The 21,828-nt window shown below is 36.2% G+C and overlaps 1 protein-coding gene and 1 long non-coding RNA gene across 6 annotated transcripts in view; one reads left to right on the top strand and one right to left on the bottom strand.

Annotated features, from left to right (window-relative positions):
- LOC145540287 (uncharacterized) overlaps positions 1–8,657 on the bottom strand; it is a 38,131-nt gene extending 29,474 nt beyond the window's left edge. Inside the window, exon 1 of the long non-coding RNA XR_014078253.1 lies at positions 8,453–8,657. This is a non-coding gene — a long non-coding RNA (uncharacterized LOC145540287). The remainder of the gene's footprint in view (positions 1–8,452) is intronic.
- SHOC1 (shortage in chiasmata 1) overlaps positions 1–21,828 on the top strand; it is an 83,117-nt gene that overhangs the window by 59,434 nt on the left and 1,855 nt on the right. For all 5 annotated transcript variants that reach the window (XM_081574430.1, XM_081574437.1, XM_081574429.1 and 2 more), the window contains 8 exons: positions 152–330; positions 3,065–3,182; positions 4,543–4,654; positions 6,778–6,899; positions 11,376–11,469; positions 18,184–18,315; positions 19,907–20,056; positions 20,699–21,659. In XM_081574430.1, coding sequence (XP_081430556.1) covers positions 152–330; positions 3,065–3,182; positions 4,543–4,654; positions 6,778–6,899; positions 11,376–11,469; positions 18,184–18,315; positions 19,907–20,056; positions 20,699–21,659 — 1,868 coding nt within the window. The remainder of the gene's footprint in view (positions 1–151; positions 331–3,064; positions 3,183–4,542; positions 4,655–6,777; positions 6,900–11,375; positions 11,470–18,183; positions 18,316–19,906; positions 20,057–20,698; positions 21,660–21,828) is intronic.

Here is a 21,828-nt window from a genome sequence, read left to right as displayed (position 1 = left end):
TCAACAGGAAATACACCAGTGTCTTTCCAAGATAAGTGGGCATAGATTAGAGAAGAATTTCCATAAAATAGCCAAAGCAATCGTCTTTTAGCATTCCGAGGGTATAATGATACAAGTCTAATTCTCTTTTCTCGGCTTTCTTTTGTTTTAGTACAAGTTTCTGTGTAGTTGTACCCAATCAATATATTGGAGCAGATTTCCCCTGGAGTAATTTCTCATTTGTGGTGGAATACAATTTTGTAGAAAACTCTTGTTGGACTGAACATTGTGAAAAATTGAATATTCCTTACATGGCCTTTAAAGTGATTCTTCCAGACACAGTTTTAAAGAGTAAGAATATAATTTAAATTCTTTTTTTGCTCCATGAACATAAAAATTTTATGTTTTTTTATTTCTGATCTATGGAAAGAGAATAAGCTATAGCATTAGAAGACTCGAGTTCAAGCTCTAACCTCACCATCACCATCATCTGACCTTGAACAAAAACTCTAACTATCTCTTACCTCATATTCCTCTTTTGTAAACTAGCCTTTACTGATTCTATTTGTCTTCATTGCTTTAACTTCTAAATTTTACTTATAATGAAAGTGAAAGTGAAGTCGCTCAGTCATGTCCAACTCTTTGTGGCCCCAGGGACTGTAGCCTACCAGGCTCCTCTGTCCATAGGATTTTCCAGGCAAGAGTACTGGAGTGGGCTGCCATTTCCTTCTCCAGGGGATCTTCCCAACCCAGGGGTCGAATCCAGGTCTCCCGCATTGTAGGCAGACACTTCACCGTCTGAGCCATCAGGGAACAGAACAATTTAATTATATCTAATTTTAATCTGACTTTTATGCAGTTATTTTTATTGAATTTCAGGGAAAATATGTAATAGTATGTTGACTGACACAGAGAACTTTTCATATGCAACAAAAATTGTGCACAAATGCTTGGAAAAGAGCCTAAACCACTTTACATAGCATTAGGTTTCTTTGTATTTCTCAGTAATGCTTCACGTGACTAAGGTTGTGAATTCTCAGATCCACTAAATTAAAAACCCTATACGTGTTTAGTCACAGTGCACCTCTCTTTCAAAACTTGCCATAAGTTACTTTCCATCCACCTGGAGTAGGAAGTTTGAATTCTGAGACATTCCAACTCAATTCTAAAAATACAGTCACCATAATTATTACTTTGGAATCTTTGATATATAGAATTAAGTGTTGCTGTTCAGTCACTAAGTCATGTCCTATTCTTTTAGAATTGTGTTAACATCATTAAATGATTAAAACATGGGTCCAAGAAAGGATAATACATAAGCATTCACCTTTGAACTTAAATTATTCAAACAATTCCTTATTTGAGTCATTTACAGTGCTTTGGTTTTCTACTATTACACCACAAGATTTATAGGAATTTATGTATCTTATATATCTTTATGTATTTGTTCTAAGAAGTAAAAACTCCAAGGTAAAATGAGTTTCTGGGTCAAAGGTGTGCACACATTTATATATTGCTAGTATCTTTGCAGAAATTCTATCCCAATTTATATCTATGCAGAAAATGTGAGAGGATCTTTTCCCTCATGTTTTTACTTTGAGTAGGTATTATTAATCTTTTAAATTTCTGAGAGGATTAGAGACAGATAATATTTTACAGTTGTGTCAATTTGCATTTCTTTGATTATCTATATCATTTCATAAGTGAGTTGATCTTGCATAGCCATTCTCTTGTAAACTGCCTGTTTATGTCCTTTATCCACTTATCTATTGAGGCATATAATTTTTGTCCTATTGATCTAAAACACTCCCTATGGATTATTGTACATAACTTTAAATTTTGATAAAATCAGTATATATACTTATACAGGAAATGTCCAATAAATACTAATTGAATAAAGCAAATGTTAACATTCTGGTAGAGTACGCTCCTATTTTTTCCTTTATTTTTTCAAGTGCAAGTACATATGTAAGTATAGACAAGTAAACATATAGGAAAATAGTGTGGAAGTATAAATTGAACTCTGTTCTTAATATATAGTAGTTTTAATAAGTAATAAATGTTTTATTTCTGGGTAGTAGAATAACATGGAGATGGAAATGGCAACCCACTCCAGTACTCTTGCCTAGAGAATCCCATGGACAGAGGAGCCTGGTGGGCTGCTGTCCATGGGGTCGTACAGAGTCAGACATGACTGAGGCGACTTAGCACGCATGCATGCATTGGAGAAGGAAATGGCAACCCACTCCAGTGTTCTTGCCTGGAGAATCCCAGGGACAGAGGAGCCTGGTGGGCTGCCGTCTATGGGGTCGCACGGAGTCGGACACGACTGAAGCGACTTAGCACGCATGCATGCATTGGAGAAGGAAATGGCAACCCACTCCAGTATTCTTGCCTGGAGAATCCCAGGGACAGAGGAGCCTGGTGGGCTGCTGTCCATGGGGTCGTACAGAGTCAGACATGACTGAGGCGACTTAGCACGCATGCATGCATTGGAGAAGGAAATGGCAACCCACTCCAGTACTCTTGCCTGGAGAATCCCAGGGACAGAGGAGCCTGGTGGGCTGCTGTCCATGGGGTCGTACAGAGTCAGACATGACTGAGGCGACTTAGCACGCATGCATGCATTGGAGAAGGAAATGGCAACCCACTCCAGTGTTCTTGCCTGGAGACTCCCAGGGACAGAGGAGCCTGGTGGGCTGCCGTCTATGGGGTCGCACGGAGTCGGACACGACTGAAGCGACTTAGCACGCATGCATGCACTGGAGAAGGAAATGGCAACCCACTCCAGTATTCTTGCCTGGAGAATCCCAGGGACAGCGGAGCCTGGTGGGCTGCCGTCTATGGGGTCGCACAGAGTCGGACACGACTGGAGCGACTCAGCAGCAGCAGCAGCAGTAGAGTAACAGGTGGTTTTTACTTTATTCTTCAGGTCTTTGTTCTGAATTCATATTTTTTTCAATGACTATGTTTTATTTTCATACTACTCCTTGAATATATATCCATTATTCTCACATTTAGTAAAAAGAGGTAGAACTGAGGGATGAGAAAAAAGAGACATAGTGATAATTTTTTTCATATCTAGGAAGCACCTTGCTGGATAGTTTTGGCGGTTTTCTCTTGGAAATTCAGGTTCCATATATGTTTTTTGCATCTGAAGGACTTCTTAATACCCCAGAAATACTACAGTTGTTAGAATCCAAGTAAGTTATTGATTTCATAACTTTAGCAAAGATATATATATACCCCAATGGACTAAATATTATGTTATAATGTGGCACTATTTCTTTCTAATTCAAGCCTGGAATTTTATCACACAGGATGGTTCTCCATAGAGTTTATGTCAATTTATACTTCTATCCCTAAAGCATACCATCATACGTATTGAATATTGTCTTTTTTGGTATATATCAATTTTGTAAAGAAATAATATTTAATTATTTCAATTCATATTTTAGTTGCATTTCTACTGTTACCAACAAATATGAACATTTTATGTTGGGGGTGGTTTTTGTGAACTGCATGGTCATATCTTTGGGTCACTAATATTGAGAATGAGTATTCTTATTTAGAGGACTTTAAATACTGCCGAGGGACTTCCCTGGTTGTCTAGTGGTTAGGACTTTGCCTTCCAATGGAGGGGGTGCGGGTTCAATCCCTATTTGGGGAGCTAAGATCCTGCATGCCTCACAGCCAAAAAAAAACAAAGCATAAAACAGAAGTAAAATTGTAACCAATTCAATAAAGACTTAAAAAAAAGTACTGCCTTGGAAGACAAATTATGAAGTTCTGAATGAATTCTCAAGTTTTTAGGCCTTTAGTTCTAAGGTCATGCCAACACTGAGAATTTTCAACTGATACAAAAACTTTATCATAGCATACAAGTCATCACAGAAAGATTAGACTTTGGGCTCTCTATATCAAGGAAGGATAATTATGCTGTGACCTTAGTTAAAATGCAGAACTATTTTCCATGCTTTTGTTTTTGTATCTTAAGACTGTGGGGCATTCACAGAAAACTATGAGCTTATAAAAGATAGTTAAAATCTAGATCACTTTCAGGAGAAAGAAAAGAAAGTTCTGATAAACATAGAATGTTTTGATTTAATGAATTATTACTTACGGAGCCAGAATAAATTGATCAAGAGGTTTATAATAGGGGGATTCCCTGCTTGTCCAGTGGTTAGGACTCCCTGCTCTCACTGCCCAGGGCTGGGTTCAGTCCTTAGTGGGAGAACTAAAATCCCACAAGCTGTGCAGGCACTGACAAAGGCACAGCCCCCAAAACCCCAAAACCAAGCAAACACAAAAGACATTTATAATAGTATCATATACAGTAATATTTAGCAAAATACATAAGGCAGCACATATCTCAACTAATCTGTCATAGACTGAATAATTCATAGTCTATGAATTATTCAGACTCAAGTTTATAAAGTAGAATAAATTGATATATGAAATTTGCAAAGTCGTTCAAATAGTTTAATATGCCAGAAAACAATCTAGTTTTTCTTAAAGAATTTTTCTTAGCCATGTGTCACCCCAAAATACTGTATTTTACAGCTATAACATCACACTAGTGGAGAGATGCTGCAGCGAGTCACTGAAACTCTTTGGAGGTACAGAGCATTATGTGGTGATGACAATTGATGAGCACACTGCTGTAATTTTGCAGGTAAAACTATACAGTAAAAAAAAAAATGTAAATCAAATGTATTAAAATGTATGTGTAACCATGTAATCTATTATTAGAGATTATAGTTTAAAGAGCTTAACTACATTCTGTTCATGATTTCTTTAGCCATAAGTGCTAAAATCATCACTATGGAAAATGGCTATTACCTACCTTTTTCAATACATTATAATTTTTAACATACTTTAAGAAGACAGAGCAAATATAAAATCTTTAATATTATGTCAGTTCAGTTCAGTCGCTCAGTCGTGTCTGACTCTTTGTGACTCCATGGACTGCAGCACTCCAGGCTTCCCTATTCATCACCAACTCCCGGAGCTTGCTCAAACTCATGTCCATCGAGTCAGTGATGCCGTTCAACCATTTCATCCTCTGTCGTCCCCCTTCTCCTCCCGCCTTCAGTCTTTCCCAGCACCAGAGTCTTTTCCAATGAGTAAGTTCTTCGCCTCAGGTGGCCAAAGTATTGGAGTTTCAGCTTCAGCATTAGTCCTTCCAATGAATATTCAGGACTGATCTCCTTTAGGATGGACTGGTTGGATCTCCTTGGAGTCCAGGGGACTCTCAAGAGTCTTCTCCAATACCACAGTTCAAAAGCAACAATTCTTCGGCGCTCAGCTTTCTTTATGGTCCAACTCTCACATCATACATGACTATTGGAAAAACCATAGCTTTGACTAGACGGACCATTGTCAGCAAAGTAATGTCTCTGCTTTTTAATATGCTGTCTAGGTTTGTCATAGCTTTTCTTCCAAGGAGCAAGCATCTTTTAACTGCATGGTTGCAGACACCATCTGCAGTGATTTTGGAGCCCCTGAAAATAAAATCTGACACTGTTTCCACTGTTTCCCCATCTATTTGCCATGAAGTGATGGGACAAGATGCCATGATCTTCGTTTTATGAATGTTGAGTTTTAAGCCAGCTTTTTCACTCTCCTCTATCACTTTCACCAAGAGGTTCTTTAGTTCCTCTTCGCTTTCTGCCATAAGGATAGTGTCATCTGCATATCTGAGGTTATTGATATTTCTCCCTGCAATCTTGATTCCAGCTTTTTTAACATACTTTAAGAAGATAGAGCAAATATAAAATCTTTAATATTATATGTACTTACCTATTTTTAAATACATTTATAGAATAATTATAGTGTTAAAACTTTTAAAAATCAAGTTCTAGCCACTGTTTCTTAAAAGGGAGTAACATACTAATCTATAATTGATAATGTGATATTTCCTCTAAAGTAAGTGGGGATTGCCTATAAATAAGGCAGTTTTTTAAAAGATAGAAAAGATCTCTTCAAAAATTCATATATTTTAAAATTTAAGGTATATGAATCTCCCTGATATGTTTGCTTGATTGGAATACAAATTACAATTAGTTTAATAGTGTGGGAGTGGGCAGCAGAAACCAATTTGATGGTATGGGGTATACATTAAGGTAGAAGTCTGATTTGACAAGCAAATATAATAATATAAGAATTATATGATAGAAACAAAAAACTGTTAGAAAAATTCTTATGGGATATTGTGTCTTCCATATTTAAATTTCTTAAATAACAATTTTTTGTGGGAGGGATATCCTGTTTGGGAAAACTTTTAATCCTTGCTTACATTACATAATTTACTGTTAGAATAAAACACTTCCTGAATTATTCATTCTATCAAAAATTAATTTTGTTAAAGGAGATAAGGAATTCTAGATCATCAGAGAGAGATTCCAATAAATCTATTAACAGCTGCTTTTTCATCTTCCTTAAATAAGTATTGAGTGCAGATCATCCCACAGGTTTTTTTCCTTACGAGTAGTCAGATCCCAGTCTACAAAGGGTTTTGCCCAAATAGGAGCACTCTGTAGGCTGTTTTCTTCCTGTCTAGGACTTTGGGACGTTCATGAACCTTCCTGGCTGAGGCTCTCAGTAACGGTTTTACATCTATTATAGCTTTTCCCCTACTGCTTTCAGTGTGACTTTCATTTTTCCATAAAAAGCCCATACCCATGCTTCTTCTCAAGTTATAATTTATGTATTATAGATTCTTGAAATATAATAACAATAATTTCATAACAACTGGTCAACCTAGTGAATCTTTTTATTTTATTTATTTTCTGGTAGGACCTAGAAGAATTAAACTGTGAGAAGGCATCAGACAATATCATTATGAGACTGATGGCATTATCATTCCAGTACAGCTATTGTTGGATGATTTTATATGCCAAAAAGCCATTAAACTCAGAGTAAGTAAACCCTTCTCCATCCAAAGTCACATATATATCTGTTAAGTTATTCAATCTTCTTCTTTGAACAAAAGTAGCTATGTCAGTTTTCTCTTGTTCACCTAGTTTGCTCTAAGTAAGGGATTCTCAAGGTGGAAGCAAGTCCATAGGAAGACAAATCAGAATTTGGGAGATCATCTATTTCCCCTGGAAATAGAGCAAATCATCTTCCCCTCCTTTTCCTCACTACGAATTGTTGCCTTAAGTGTTTCACTTTTTGTTCATTTTTAATTCTGGACTCATCTGTTATTAGGTTGGTGCAAAAGTAAAATTGCAGTTGGTGCAACAGTAATTGAGGTTCAAAAATTATTGCCATTGACTTTTGCACCAACCTCAATTACTTTTGTTCCAGATGTAATTATTATCACTTTTGCACCAACTGCAATTACTTTTGAACCACAATTACTTTTGCACCAACTGCTTAACCTCAGTTTCTTTTGCACCAACAGCAATTACTTTTGCACCTACCTAATAAGTCATTCTTAAATCACTCCTCTCTAAAAATCATGTGAAATACACTAACTAACTAGCATCTTACTATACTTTCTTCCACTGATGCTCTTAACTGAAAAATTACCCCCCCAAACCCATGCCAAGACACTGGCTCAGGTTATCATGTGTCTCTCCTTCCCCTCATTCTGAGTTTCATGAATGTACTGCTTTCACTTTCTCCTTTTACTCTTTGCAATCCGGCTTTTGTCTCTACCTCTATACTGATCTCTCTTTTTCAGAGGTCACTCATCATTTGTGGCTTTTTGATGATCAGCTCCAAAAATATTTTCACTTCACTGCCCTGAGGTATTTAAGACTATTGTCAGTGCCTTCTGTCTTGAAACTCCTCAGTTCCATGGCACTTCCATGTTTTTGATCTTCTATCTCACCATTTCTTCTCTGACTTTACCTCTTCTTCTTCCTTGTCCCAGTCTCCAAATAGATCTGAAATTTCTTTTTTCCTTCTATTTTGTCCATTAGAGATCTTATCCTCTCCCATAGCTTCACTCAACATCTTTCTGCATAATTATTGTATTTATATCTGGAGCCGCAGTCTCTCTTTGAAATCTCTAACATACATGTCTAACTTTATATATAATATTTCCATTCTGATATTCCACAGGCTGTTAAACTTAACATAGTATAAATTCACTATATTCTCTATTCCTGCCCAAAATGTATCTACTCTTTTCTCTCCTTTAGCTATTTATGACCATTGCCTCCCTTTCAGTCACCAAGACTGGGAAACAAATGCTATAGATTGAACCAGTGTCCTTTCTCTTTCATCTGTCCCCTTACTCTAGCTATATTACCAACATTTTGATTCAGATTCTTATTATTTTATGTGGACTATTATAACAAACTACCAATGGTTTCCCTACCTCCAGATTGCTCTCAGTGTTACTCTCCAAAACCCATCATACACACAAGTAATATTCCCAAAACCAGGCTCATATTATTTCACTCTGATAAAATATCTTCACTGGCTTCCCCACTATTTACTGAATACATAGACTACTCACCCTAATATTCAAAATCTTCAGAATGTAATCCCAACCTATATTTTCAGGCCTACTTGTCACTGCTTTCTACTTCAACCAGAAGTTCTGCTCATTGGCTTGCAAACATGCTCCTTGCTTTCCTACTTCTAGTTTTGCTCATACAGTTCTATCTTTCTACAATATTCCCTGAATGTATGTGCACACTCCATCCTGTCCAACTCTTTGTGACCTCATGGACTGTAGACCGCCAGGCTCCTCTGTCCATGGAATTTTCCAGACAAGAATACTGGAGCAGGTTGCCATTTCCTTCTCCAGAGGATCTTCCCAACCCGGGGATCAAACCCGAGTGTCTTGCATCTCCTGCTTGGCAGGCAGGTTCTTTACCAGCTTAGTCACTGGGGAAACCCCCACCATCTTCCCTACTTCCTCCAACTACTTCATCTGGTGAAATTGTGCCTGTTTTCTTAGGACCAATCTACTTTTTCTGTTCAACATTTCTTCAGTATCCTCCACTCATGCATACAGATCAATATTTAGTTGTAAACTTTCCATCCTTCAAACTCCTTAGCTCCCTGTTTTTTCCTAATCTTTGATATTTATTATGTTTAGTTTTACATTATCATTTTGGAGCCCTTGCCCTATAGCACTAACCACATTGCTTTCATGTGATAGATTCTTGGTAAATACTCCTTGAATGAATGAATGAATCTTTCCAATTAAATTGCACACTAGTCTTTCACTTTTTTAATCTCTATAATACTACATAACCCATACCACATCAGTCATAGTAGAAGTTTCAAAAATATTCTTTAGTTATTAGATAAGGCACAGATATCTTATTTAGCATTCTTGTTTGGCTCCATTTTTGCTTATCTTACTGTACCAAGCTCTTCATATACAATTATTATCATGTGGGGAGAAGTGTAAGTCAGAATGTAAGAATATGAACAACTTGGTTCTTATTCCTTCTTCTATTAACAATAATCTCTAGCACTCATTTAACCTAGTTTTTCCTTTCTACCAGAACTAAAAAATTAAAATAATTATTCAGGTCTCAAATCTTCACTTTGAAGATTAATAAAGGCTACAAAGCATTTTAAGCTTTATCAAGAACTTGGAAGTATTCTGGATAAACAATTGATTTGAAATTTTTTAAAGTTGTTTTTAGATTGGTATCCACCTAGAGGTGCAAATGTAGTACAAGCAATAATAAAAGGAGATTTCCACTTATTTTTATCCAGATTTTCATGAAAAAAAATTAATTAAGTAATAGTCTGAGATAGATTTATGTTCAGGATGTGAAGAATTATCATTTATTCACAATAACATATTATTCTAAAATGTAATTCTTTCCAGACTTCTAGGTATCTCAGTTCCATATTTCTAGAAGATTGGAACATTTTATAAGTATCTTAATTAACTGACCAAATGAGGAAAATTGAAACTACAAAATAAATTGTTCCAGTTATCACTACCTTAGTCATTCATGCCTTAGTTCTTGTTTGAGAAAAAGTGCTAGGAATCCCCAAGACAACTCCCAAGTTTGGTGCTTTGTTAGGAGTATTCATAGCACTGAGCATATTCTTGTGCTCATGGCTATGATTTATTACAGTGAACAGTTACAAAGCAAACTCAGCAAAGGGGAAAAGCGCATGGAGCAAATTCCAGAGTAAACTAGGAGGAAGCTTCCAAGAGTCCTCTCCGAGTAGAGTCACACAGAACATGCTTAATTTTCCCAGCAACGAGTTGTGCCCACACTTGTGAAATGTTGTCTATCAGGAAACTCGGCACTCAGTGCCCAGGGCACTTATTAAGAGCTAGTCACAAATCAAAACTCTAGACTCCAAAAAGAAAGCAGGTGTTAATAGAAACCACGTTGTTCATACAAACAGTTTAGGCACAGTGAGCCTCTCTTAGCAGCCACTCTTATGAAAACAGCTTGCCTGAGAAAGAAGCCAGCAGATGAAAGAAGAGGCAGGAAATTAAGAAAGCCATTGTCTCAATGACGTGGTTTGAATTCCTGGGTCCAACAATGTCTTCTCCTGGACCCAGAGTGATATGAACCAATAAATTTCTTTTTTGTTGCTTGGAGTACTTAAAGTGGATAAAGGTAATAGAAATATTCACTCACAGCTCAAGAGTCACATCTGACCTGCTTAATAACTATAGAAGGAAAAAGGGGGTGTTTTTAAGAATTATTGAGATATAGCTGATTTATAAGATTGTGTAAGTTTAAGGAGTACAATCTGTTGATTTTATATATTTATATGTTGTTGTTTAGTTGCTGAGTCGTGTCCGACTTTTTGCGACCCCATGGACGGTAGCCTGACAGGCTCCTCTGTCAGTGGGATTCTCCAGGCAAGAATACTGCAGTGGGTAGCCATTCCCTACTCCAGGGTATCTTCCCAATCCAGAGATCAAACCCAGGTCTCCCGCACTGCAGGCAGATTCCTTGCCATCTGAGCCACTGGGGAAGCCCCTGTATTTATATACTGCGATATAATTATAATGATCACCTCAGTGTTAGTTAACACCTCTATCACTAATGATCATTTTAAAGAGTTTGTTTTTTTCCGAACAGTTCAGGGAAAAGCCTCAGGGAGAATTCTAGTTATTCTTACTTTGGTCATGTGTTCATACCGGAACCTGATACTTTGGCCAGGAAGATGAAGTATTCTAGTTGGCTAGGTTTCAATCACATAGCCATCCCTGGGGCCAGCAAGAGGATAAGTTAAACTTCTCCCCACCCCGCCCCCACCCCCCACACAGAGCATTCTCTAGATTTAACAGTACTGTTGAAGAAAGGAGGTGGAATTGTCTTTACAAAAGAGTGCTGAGTGGACAAAAAATATGACATTATGAAATGTGGAAAATAAAATAAATTTTTAATAAGTACAATCAGACATCAAATGAATAGAATATAATAACATATATATTTTTTTAGGTACCATCTTACAGAAAAGACTCTTCATCACCTAGCACTGATTTATTCAGCTTTGGTTTCATCTGGGCTAAAATCAGAAGAACTGGATGTAAAGGTATTCTTTTTCTATATGTTTGTTCATGAGTATTTTTCATAAACCAAAATTGTAATGAAACTCAACTGCCCTGAGAGAAGAAACATTAAATAGGTAAACTAAAAAAATACTAAAAGCCATATAAAGAAACATTTTCAAATTAACACATATTCTTTCCACTTAAATTTCTACTCTAAAAGCCTTTAATGAATTTAAATTCATAATTTGTCTCTACTACTGAGATTTTTTAAAAACATGTCAGAATATGAATAATAATAAATATCCCTTGATCAATAACATTCACTTATGGAAGATATACAGTTTTTATCTACTATAAAATAGAAATCTTATGAATAAAGCAGTACCTGGGTGATCTCTAATCAATCTCCTTTCTTGGGTTTTTTCAATGTCCCACTCTGAAATTTAGATAGTTTCTCCAAATGGAGGGCTCAGTTCTCTACTGCTGTCACTTTATATTCTTTCCTTGATAAACTCAGACATTTCCCACAAATTTAGCTTTCATGTCCAAGAAAATCCCTAAAATTTTCCTAACTTCTTAAAGTCTGCAGCAATATTCTAGAAAGCTACTGGAAATGCCTACATGAATATCCCACAGGTACCTCAAACTCTGCATATCCAAAACACAACTTGTATCCTCCCCCAAATTTGTGTTGACCTAAAGCAAATAGATGGCCAGTTATTTGTGCAGTAAAAATGGGTTTGTACGGGATCAACGAATAATTGCAATTCAGGGTCTGCAATGATGAGAAACCATGGGAAATATGGGAAACCATATGCAAGTCCAGGCACAGCAAGGAGAGGGGAACTCTTTTAAAGAGGGAAAAAGAAAGTTGGAGAGTTATAATAAAGAGTCCATTGGAGGAGCTGAGAGTTCAAAGTATAGTGACTTTTCATCAGTGGAGTTGTGACAGTTTCTCATTGGCTGAACTCTTGCCAGGAAAGAAGAGGAAGTTTTTCTTCTTATTGGACTCTGCTATCATGGTAGGACATGAGAGCTCCTCCTTCTAGTCTCCTGACTCTATTTTAATTAACATTTCTGTTAATTTTTACACCTAGTTTATGGCATTACTATTCTAAGTTAATCAGTAGCAAAATCTTCCCTTTAACTCTGCAGCATCTCTAGATTATGCCTCTCCTTGCTACTCCCATTGCTATTTCCCTAAATAAAGGCCTTCACCTCACACTTGGAGTTTTAAGGTGATTTCCTAATTAATCTCCTTATTTCTACTCTTTTCTCCACTCCCATTCATCATGTATATTGACACCAATTACATTTCTGAAATATAGATGTGATACTTCACTATCGAGACTGCAAGCTCCTAAAGGAAAGGGAATACGTTTTTTGTTTTTGTCTTCCTAGCACTCAGCACAGAGCCTACATAGCAAGCTCTTGAAAAATATGTTGTTGAGTTCAATTGTCTTGCTCAAAAGATCTTCTACAGCTTCCTACATCATCAAAATAGAGTTGACCCTAGCTGATTCAAACTCCTCCACAATTTAACCCATAGCTTAGTTGTGTCTGACTCTTTGGGACCCCTGGACTGTAGCCCATTGCCAGGCTCTTCTGTCCATGGAATTTTCTAGGCAGGAATATTGGAATGGGTTGCCCTTTCCTTTGCCAGGGGATCTTCCTGACGCAAGGATTGAATCCTGTCTCCTTCATTGCAGGCAGGTTCTTTACCATCTGAGTCACCAGGGAAGCCCTAGTAATCCTAGAATCCTTAAAGATATTATTCTACTCATCATTTCCTGAATATGCCTCCACACTATCACCTCTCAGCCATGTGATTCTGTCCTGTCTTTCCCCAGATATACTACTCTTTTAAACACTATCTCCTTTAAAAAAATTTGCCCCAATTATACTCTCTCAAGGTAAATTTCTCCTCCCATCCTCCCAGTAACATTTCATATCTTTATTATAATATGAGGTATTTATTCATATATCCTCCACCCTGGACCATGAGAACTAGGCCCTTTTCCTTGTAAAACCTATAGCATTCTAGCACAGTGTTGTACACAGTAAAAATATTCCACAAATATCCACTGAATAGAATTCAGTGAAAGCAGAACCTGTTAAGAAAATCATCAAATGATCTATTTGAAATAAAATCCAGATAATTTTGATCCTATGATGCATTTTAAACACAGAAATACAACTCTTGGAAAAGTTATCTAAATAAATGTAAATTTCTCATTTATTCACTCAAGGGAGGTTTCACCACTTAATCAGCCTCTTTTCACTTAACAGTGAGCAGTCATATGCAAAACATGCTTTAGAGAATCATTTTATTCCTCTCTACATGGGGGATTGGATACCAGTAAGTGACACTATTCAGGTACAGTGAAATGGCATACAGAGTAATATGTTCCAAGGAAGGCATTTGGGCATGAAATAGGAATTACTGCCCAGGCACAATCCATTCCAAATGAAAGTCTGTTCCTACCTGACTCCAACTATTTCAAAAGCTTAAGTTTTCCTAGTGCTCTTAAAAGTAGGTCCATTTTGCCATGAAAGTTGAGAAACAAGTATGATCAATTTGCTCTAATTCTGTTATCAATATATCACCAATACTCAAGCCTCCCATTCTCCTACTTGATGACATTGTTACATTAAAGGGGGTTACCTAGACATATTATTTTAGAATAATTTGGTAATATGGGTTTTGGCTTTTCAGTTCAGTTCAGTCACTCAGTCATGTCCAACTCTTTGCAACCCCATGGACTGCAGCACCCCAGGCCTCCCTGTCCATCACCAACTCCCAGAGTTTACTCAAACTCATGTCCATTGAGTCGGTGATGCCATCCAACCATCTCATCCTCTGTCGTCCCCTTCTCCTCCTGCCTTCAAACTTTCCCAGCATCAGAGTCTTTTCCAGTGAGTCAGTTCTTTGCATCAAGTGGCCAAAGTATTGGAGTTTTAGCTTCAACATCAGTCCTTCCAATGAATATTCAGGACTGATTTCATTTAGGATGGACTGGTTGGATCCCCTTGCCATCCAGGGGACTCTCAAGAGTCTTCTCCAACACCACAGTTCAAAAGCATCAATTCTTCGGCATTAAGCTTTCTTTATAGTCCAACTCTCACATCCTTACATGACTACTGGAAAAACCATAGCCTTGACTAGACAGACCTTTGTTGGCAAAGAAATGTCTCTGCTTTTTAATATGCTGTCTAGGTTGGTTATAACTTTTCTTCCAAGGAATAAGCATCTTTTAATTTCATGGCTGCAGTCACCATCAGCAGTGATTTTGTACCTCCAAAAAATAAAGTCTGCCACTGTTTCCACTGTTTCCCCATGTATTTGCCATGAAGTGATGGGACCAGATGCCATGATCTTAGTTTTCTGAACGTTGAGCTTTAAGCCAACTTTTTCATTCTCCTTTTTCACTTTCATCAAGAGGCTCTTTAGTTCTTCACTTTCTGCCATAAGGGTGCTGTCATCTGCGTATCTCTTGATTTCAGCTGGTGCTTCATCCAGCTCAGTGTTTCTCATGATGTACTCTGTATATAAGTTAAATAAGCACGGTGACAATATACAGCCTTGACGTACTCCTTTTCTATTTGGAACCAGTCTGTTGTTCCACGTCCAGTTCTAACTGTTGCTTCCTGACCTGCATACAGATTTCTCAAGAGCCAGGTCAGGTGGTCTGGTATTCCCATCTCTTTCAGAATTGTCCACAGTTTATTGTGATCCATACAAAGGCTTTGGCATAGTCAATAAAGCAGAAACAGATGTTTTTCTGGAACTCTCTTGCTTTTTCGATGATACAACAGGTGTTGGCAATTTGATTTCTGGTTCCTCTGCCTTTTCTAAATCCAGCTTGAACATCTGGAAGTTCATGGTTCACATACTCTTGAAGCCTGGCTTGGAGAATTTTGAGCATTACTTTACTAGCGTGTGAGATGAGTGCAATTGTGTGGTAGTTGGAGCATTCTTTGGCATTGCCTTTCTTTGGGATTGGAATGAAAACTGACTTTTTCCAGTCCTGTGGCCACTGCTGAGTTTTACAAATTTGCTGACATGTTGAGTGCAGCACTTTCACAGCATCATCTTTGAGGATTTGAAATAGCTCAACTGGAATTCCATCACCTCCACTAGCTTTGTTCGTAGTGATGCTTCCTAAGGCCCACTTGACTTCACATTCCAGGATATCTGGCTCTTGGTGAGTGATCACACCATCGTGATTATCTGGGTCGTGAAGGTCTTTTCTGTACAGTTCTTCTGTGTATTCTTGCCACCTCTTCTTAATATCTTCTGCTTCTGTTAGGTCCATACCATTTCTGTCCTTTATCGAGCCCATCTCTGCATGAAATGTTCCCTTGGTATCTCTAATTTTCTTGAAGAGATCTCTAGTCTTTCCCATTCTGTTTTCCTCTATTCCTTTGCATTGATCACTGAGGAAGGCTTTCTTATCTCTCCTTGCTATTCTTTGGAACTCTGCATTCAAATGGGAGTATCTTTGCTCTCCTCCTTTGCTTTTTGCTTTTCTTCTTTTCACAGTTATTTGTAAGGCCTCCTCAGACTGCCATTTTGCTTTTTTGCATTTCTTGGCCTTTTGCATTTTTGGCTTTTAGGGCCAAAAAAAATCCATCAGGTTGGATTACTTTTTTATTTCCAAGCATCTGGAAAGCCTAGCCATAAAAGGAGTATTGGGAAATTTAAATATATTTTCTTAAACTAAAAGAAAATACTGCTAATATTTTACTGTTAGGATTTCATGCCATATTTTACTCTGAAATTTTTAAAAAGTTCTGTAAATTTCTTAAGAACTTTCTTTGCTGAAAAATGTATAGATACACACATGCAAATTTTTGAAAACAATGTTAGGTGGGGGTTCTTGAATCTCCCAAAGTCTAGCTAGGAGCTCCAGAATCCTCACCCTAGAGTATAGGTAATATTTATTACCATTATAAAATTATGCCCTTTAAAATAAAATTTATATTTAAATGTCTCAGATCTTCTCAAAACATCCAAAACTTTTAATAAAATAAATCTGGTATCAAACTGCATTTCTGTGTACTCTGTATATTTAATATAAAGAAAGTCCTTCTTTAGCATGCATATGTTATTGTTCAGTCACTAAGTCATATCTAACTCTTTGTGACCTCACGGACTGCAGCATATCAGGCTTCCCTATCCTTCTTTATTTCCAGGAACTTGCTAGAACTCATGTCTATTGCTTTGTTATTCTTGTGAAAGAAAAGAAAATGTCATAATTATTTTTGTGAGGTTTGTACAGTCTTTGTTTCTCAAGTTTCCACCACTGGACAGAATATTTATATTATTAAGATATGATTGTTTAGGGCAGTATTCTCCATCCACTTTAAACTGCTAACCCATGAATTAGTTATCTTTCTGTAAACAAAATCCAAAAGATGAAGAAGATAAAAATAGAAATGAAAGCGGAAGGAAAAGGCTGGCATTTCAGAAGAGAGAAGGGCATGGAGGAAAACATAAGTGACAGACAGGAAGTAGGGGATATTAAAGACTCCTTTTAGAGTTAAGTTTAACACTTCCCAAGTGGCTCAGTGGTGAAGAATCCACCTGCCAAGGCAGGAGATGCAGGTTCAATCTCTGGGTCAGGAAGATCCCCTGGAGGAGGAAATGGCAACCCACTCTAGTATTCTTGCCTGGGAAATACCACAGACAGAGGAGCCTGGAGGGCTACAGTCCTTAGTGTCACAGAGTCGGACACGACTGAGTGACTGACCATGCAGTTTTAACACAAACACATTGGCAGGCGTATCTTACCATCAAGTGAGCCATGATTGGATGAACAATTCCAAAAAACATATTAAATCAAAACATATTTTTCATTTTGAATACAGCATCAAATTAATCTGTAAACATCCTTATTTTTCAACTTTGTTTTTAAAACATCTTGCACTACATCTTTCATTTTTATTTTTACTTGAGAACTATTAGGTTTAACCTACAAAAAAGCAAAATATTAAACATTACTTGTGACATCCAAATTGCTTTTTCTTCTAATACGGATGAAATAAAACACCAAATATGCTTAAAAGACTATACTAATAAATGCCAAAAGGAAGTGAAGAAAAACAATTTAGTTCCAAAAATTAGAAACTATAAGGCTATCATATTTAAAGAAGGAAAGTAAATTGTTTATCCTCACAAATGAAACATCCTGAACTTCACATAGATAAATTAGTAAATTATGTCTAAGTTCAGTTCAGTTCAGTCACTCAGTTGTGTCCAACTCTTTGTGACCCTATGGACTGCAGCACGCCAGGCCTCCCTGTCCATCCCCAACTCCCGGAGTCTACTCAGACTCGTGTCCATTGAGTTGGTGATGCCATCCAACCATCTCATCCTGTTGTCCCCTTCTCCTCCTGCCTTCAATCTTTCCCAGCATCAGGGTCTTTTCAAATGAGTCAGCTCTTCGCATCAGGTGGCCAAAGTGTTGGAGTTTCAGCTTCAACATCAGTCCTTCCAATGAATATTCAGGACTGATCTCCTTTAGGATGGACTGGTTGGATCCCCTTGCCATCCAAGGGACTCTCAAGAGTCTTCTCCAACACCACATTCAAAAGCATCAATTCTTCGGCACTCAGCTTTCTTTATAGTCCAAAATAGTGTTCAAATATTAGAATCTACTGGGGTTTTGTTTCTTCAAATTGTAAACAAGTTTTGAATGATATATTTTGCTTCCTAGTATTCCCTGTAATCTAACATAAAAAATATATTTTAGCTTATAATTGCCCCAGGAGTGGAAGAGACTGCACTGATGATTCGACAAATTGCTGACCACAATTTAATGACCTCAAAGAGAGATCCTCATGAATGGTTGGATAAGTCCTGGCTTAAAGTTGCACCATCTAAGGTTTATTTCCTAACATGTAAATTAGAGATTTGCAGAGCAAATATAAATATATGTACTTGAATTCTCTTTCTGGTAGCATTTTCTTGTTCTATCATGCTTGCATGAGCATATGTAACAGTATGCCATAATGCCATAATGCGCAACATTTACTTAGACAATTCCAAAATTATGAGTATTTTTCAACTTCATAGAGCTATTTTAATGGGATCTTATTTCATGAACTTTCAAAATGAACTTGTTATAGGGTGACCTAATGGCTTCAATGTCTAATATTTTAAGAAGATAATTTTTCTAATTCTTTCATTTAAACATTCAAGAATAGTAGATATGAGAATTGCACAATTCTATCATTCCATGATTTGTCACTAATTCAATTATGTAATTCAAAGTGAAAGTAGAGTTATGAAATAGTTATAAGATTAGGTAGTTAATTTTTAGAAATTCCTTTTGCTTAAGCATAAATATTTCTAGGTTCTCATACCAACCTAGTGTTTCTGTTACCTTATTTTTAAATATATTCAAATCCTAAAATCATGGAAAGAGGATGGAGATCATTATGTACTAACATGGAATGACTTTCAAAATATATTAAATGAAATGTAAAAGTTGCAGTGCAGAGCATCCAGTACACTACCATTTGTGTAAGAAAGGGGGAAATTAATATTTATATGTATTCATTTATAAATAAATAAAATATTTCTGGAAAGATACCACAAAATGATATCATTGATTATCTCTAGAGAAAACTGAGGTAGTGGAGTAGGAATGGGACTTTTTACTATATACCTCTTAGCCCTTTTGAATTTTGAACCGTGTGACTATTTTACCTACTCAAAAAATAAAATTATAAAACAAATAAAATATTCATATATATTAAATCATAGGACTTTTATTTGCATAAACAGAATATAGTACTATCCGCAAGTATGGGTATGATTAGAACATGTTTGTGTGTATGTATATGTAATTTCCTTCCTACCAAGCCATGTCCAATCTACTAATATGTCTGTCATTTGATAAAATCAAAGAAGGTGCAAAAAGTCAATGTAACCCAGAAAAAAAAAAGGAATTTAGTAATAAATGTGGCTGCTATATTTCTAGACATTTATAAGATCTTTCTGAAAACATATACTTTTAGACTTAGATAGAAGTTGTTCCTATACTCTTCACAATAAGCCTTTTCTGAAATTATAACATCTGTTAGACATCATACACGTGGTTTACCTTAACCAAACTATGATGGCATACGGTCTACAAAGAGAGAGCTGAAAAAATCTTAAGCTATATAATGAAGTCAGTCCCCTAAAATGCTTCTCATTAGAAGAGCTATCATTAGATAACAATTGTCATTTGAAGGATATGAACTGTAATGAATCACTTTGGATGAGTGGTTAGACTGAATGAACTTTAAGATCCTTCCCAATTCTGGGTGTTAGAATCTTTACTGACAGGCAAATTTCTTTACCTCCTGGCCATATTCTTTTCCCCAAGCATCTCAAATTGAGTGGTAGGTGCAATGAAATCAATTTTAATCTGCTGGAGTGAGCAGAGTAAAAAGACCACTTCTGAATATTCCTTAAACTTTTTCTAGGAAGAAATGTACTTACTTGATTTTCCAAGTATTACTCCATTGGTGGCTCAGCTCATGTTAAATAAAGGACCTTCACTGAACTGGATATTGTTAGCAACTTTTTGTCAACTTCAGGAACTCCTACCTGAAGTTCCAGAAAAAGTGTTAAAGGTTAGTTATTTGAAATCCATATTCTTCTATGAGTCTATTTCCTTTGCATTTGAGTATGTATTTTCACCATAATGGTTTTCAAAATGAAGGTGTCCAAGTTTCTTTTGCACTTCAAAGGGTGAAGAAATAATTTACTTAAGCTAAATTTCATATAGAATTCTCACTGGTTGTCAATTACATTATATATTTTAAAGCTATAATTCTGTATAAATCGTTTATCACATTTCAGATCATTTTGAAGTGTTATTATGCCCACAGATATTCAATTACATACTCTAACGTGTTTACATCATCTCTTCCAAACAGTTCTGATTCCTCTATTATAGTAACAGTTAAAGAGAATTTTAGACCTATCAGTAAGTCTCTTTAATTTTTATGAAGGAAATGATATTCATGGATAACCTGTGTAACTAAAAATTCTATCTTAAGTGATTAGGAAATAGATGCAAATTACAATAAGTTTTTCTTTTAATGGGAGCCAAATTATGTTCTGTTCTCATAGATCAATATAATATCTTTGAATGGACTACTTATTTATAGTTTTCCTTATTTCCATATAGTTAAGCATCATTATTTATATTTATTTGATGGATTTTTATGTTGCATATTTATTAATATTAATTAACTTTATAAATTTTTTAGCATTTTTGTGGCATCACTTCCTTATTCAAGATTAGTCCTTCCATAACAAAATCACCTCAAATTTCATCACCTCGGGAAAACTGGGATCAGACTGGAACCTTTACTTCTCAGAGTTCAGCTTCTGGCTCTTCAGATTCTGTCATTCAAGAACATAATAACTATCAATATTCAGACTTAGGAGAGAGAGTACATGAAGACACCAACAGCGCTTCAAATTATAACTCTTCCCTTATGGAATTAAAAGAAATGCCAGGCATTTTACCATCTGTGAGTTCTTACAATCAGACCAGCCATTGGAAAGAGTTTAGTTGTAACCCTAACATGGTACGGAATAATTCTTTTCTGACTAATATAGAAGCAAGTAATGTGTCTGGTAATTCTTTTCTGAACCAGAATGATTCAGAGTCAGATGTCTTTTCTTTGGGTCTAACAGAAATGAATTATTTAACTATAACATCACCAATTGACACTCAGAAGAGAGTTACCCCTCACTTTATAAATTATAAGAAAAAGGGAACACATGAAAAAAAAGGACCTACAAAAAAGGAATTGTCAACTCCTGTCTTTTCACTTGAGGGTTCTCAACCTCCTCTTCGTTGGAACTTTAAGAGAAATGTATGGGAACAACAGAATCATTCATTCAACTTACAGTGTGATGCAGAGCAGAGTACACGTGACAAACGGGACTCTCAGAAAGATAACTTATTCATTAATCAGCAAAAATATCAGTCGGATGAGTTAGAAGGCTTCATCTGTGAAAGTTCAAATGCTGGGACTGAAAAGACTTTCTGGGAAGAATTACCATCTGTCCCCAGTTTGGATTTATCCTGTGCTTCTGATTCTAATGTAAATCAAAAAGAATTCAACAGTCTTAATTTCTACCAAAGAGCTGGAAAATGTTTAAGACAGAAAAGGCACTTTGAGTCTTCATCTAACTCAGGAGACAACAACTCATTAACAGGTAACATGATTCAATAGTTGATAAAACTACTCTCTAAAGTAATTTTAAGATAGAATCATCTCCAAATTAAAAAAAAAATTGTTTTAATTACTACACTTAAGAATCTTCAGTAACTTTGGCATCAAAAAAATCAAAATTCTAATTATAGACTTTTAGGAAAATAAATGCA

Source organism: Giraffa tippelskirchi, chromosome 1, assembly GCF_054371585.1.
Source record: "Giraffa tippelskirchi isolate mGirTip1 chromosome 1, T2T-mGirTip1v1.2.pri, whole genome shotgun sequence".
Classification (NCBI taxonomy): domain Eukaryota; kingdom Metazoa; phylum Chordata; class Mammalia; order Artiodactyla; family Giraffidae; genus Giraffa; species Giraffa tippelskirchi.
Note: the sequence above shows the minus strand (reverse complement) of the source record. Positions and strands in the feature narration are given on the sequence as shown.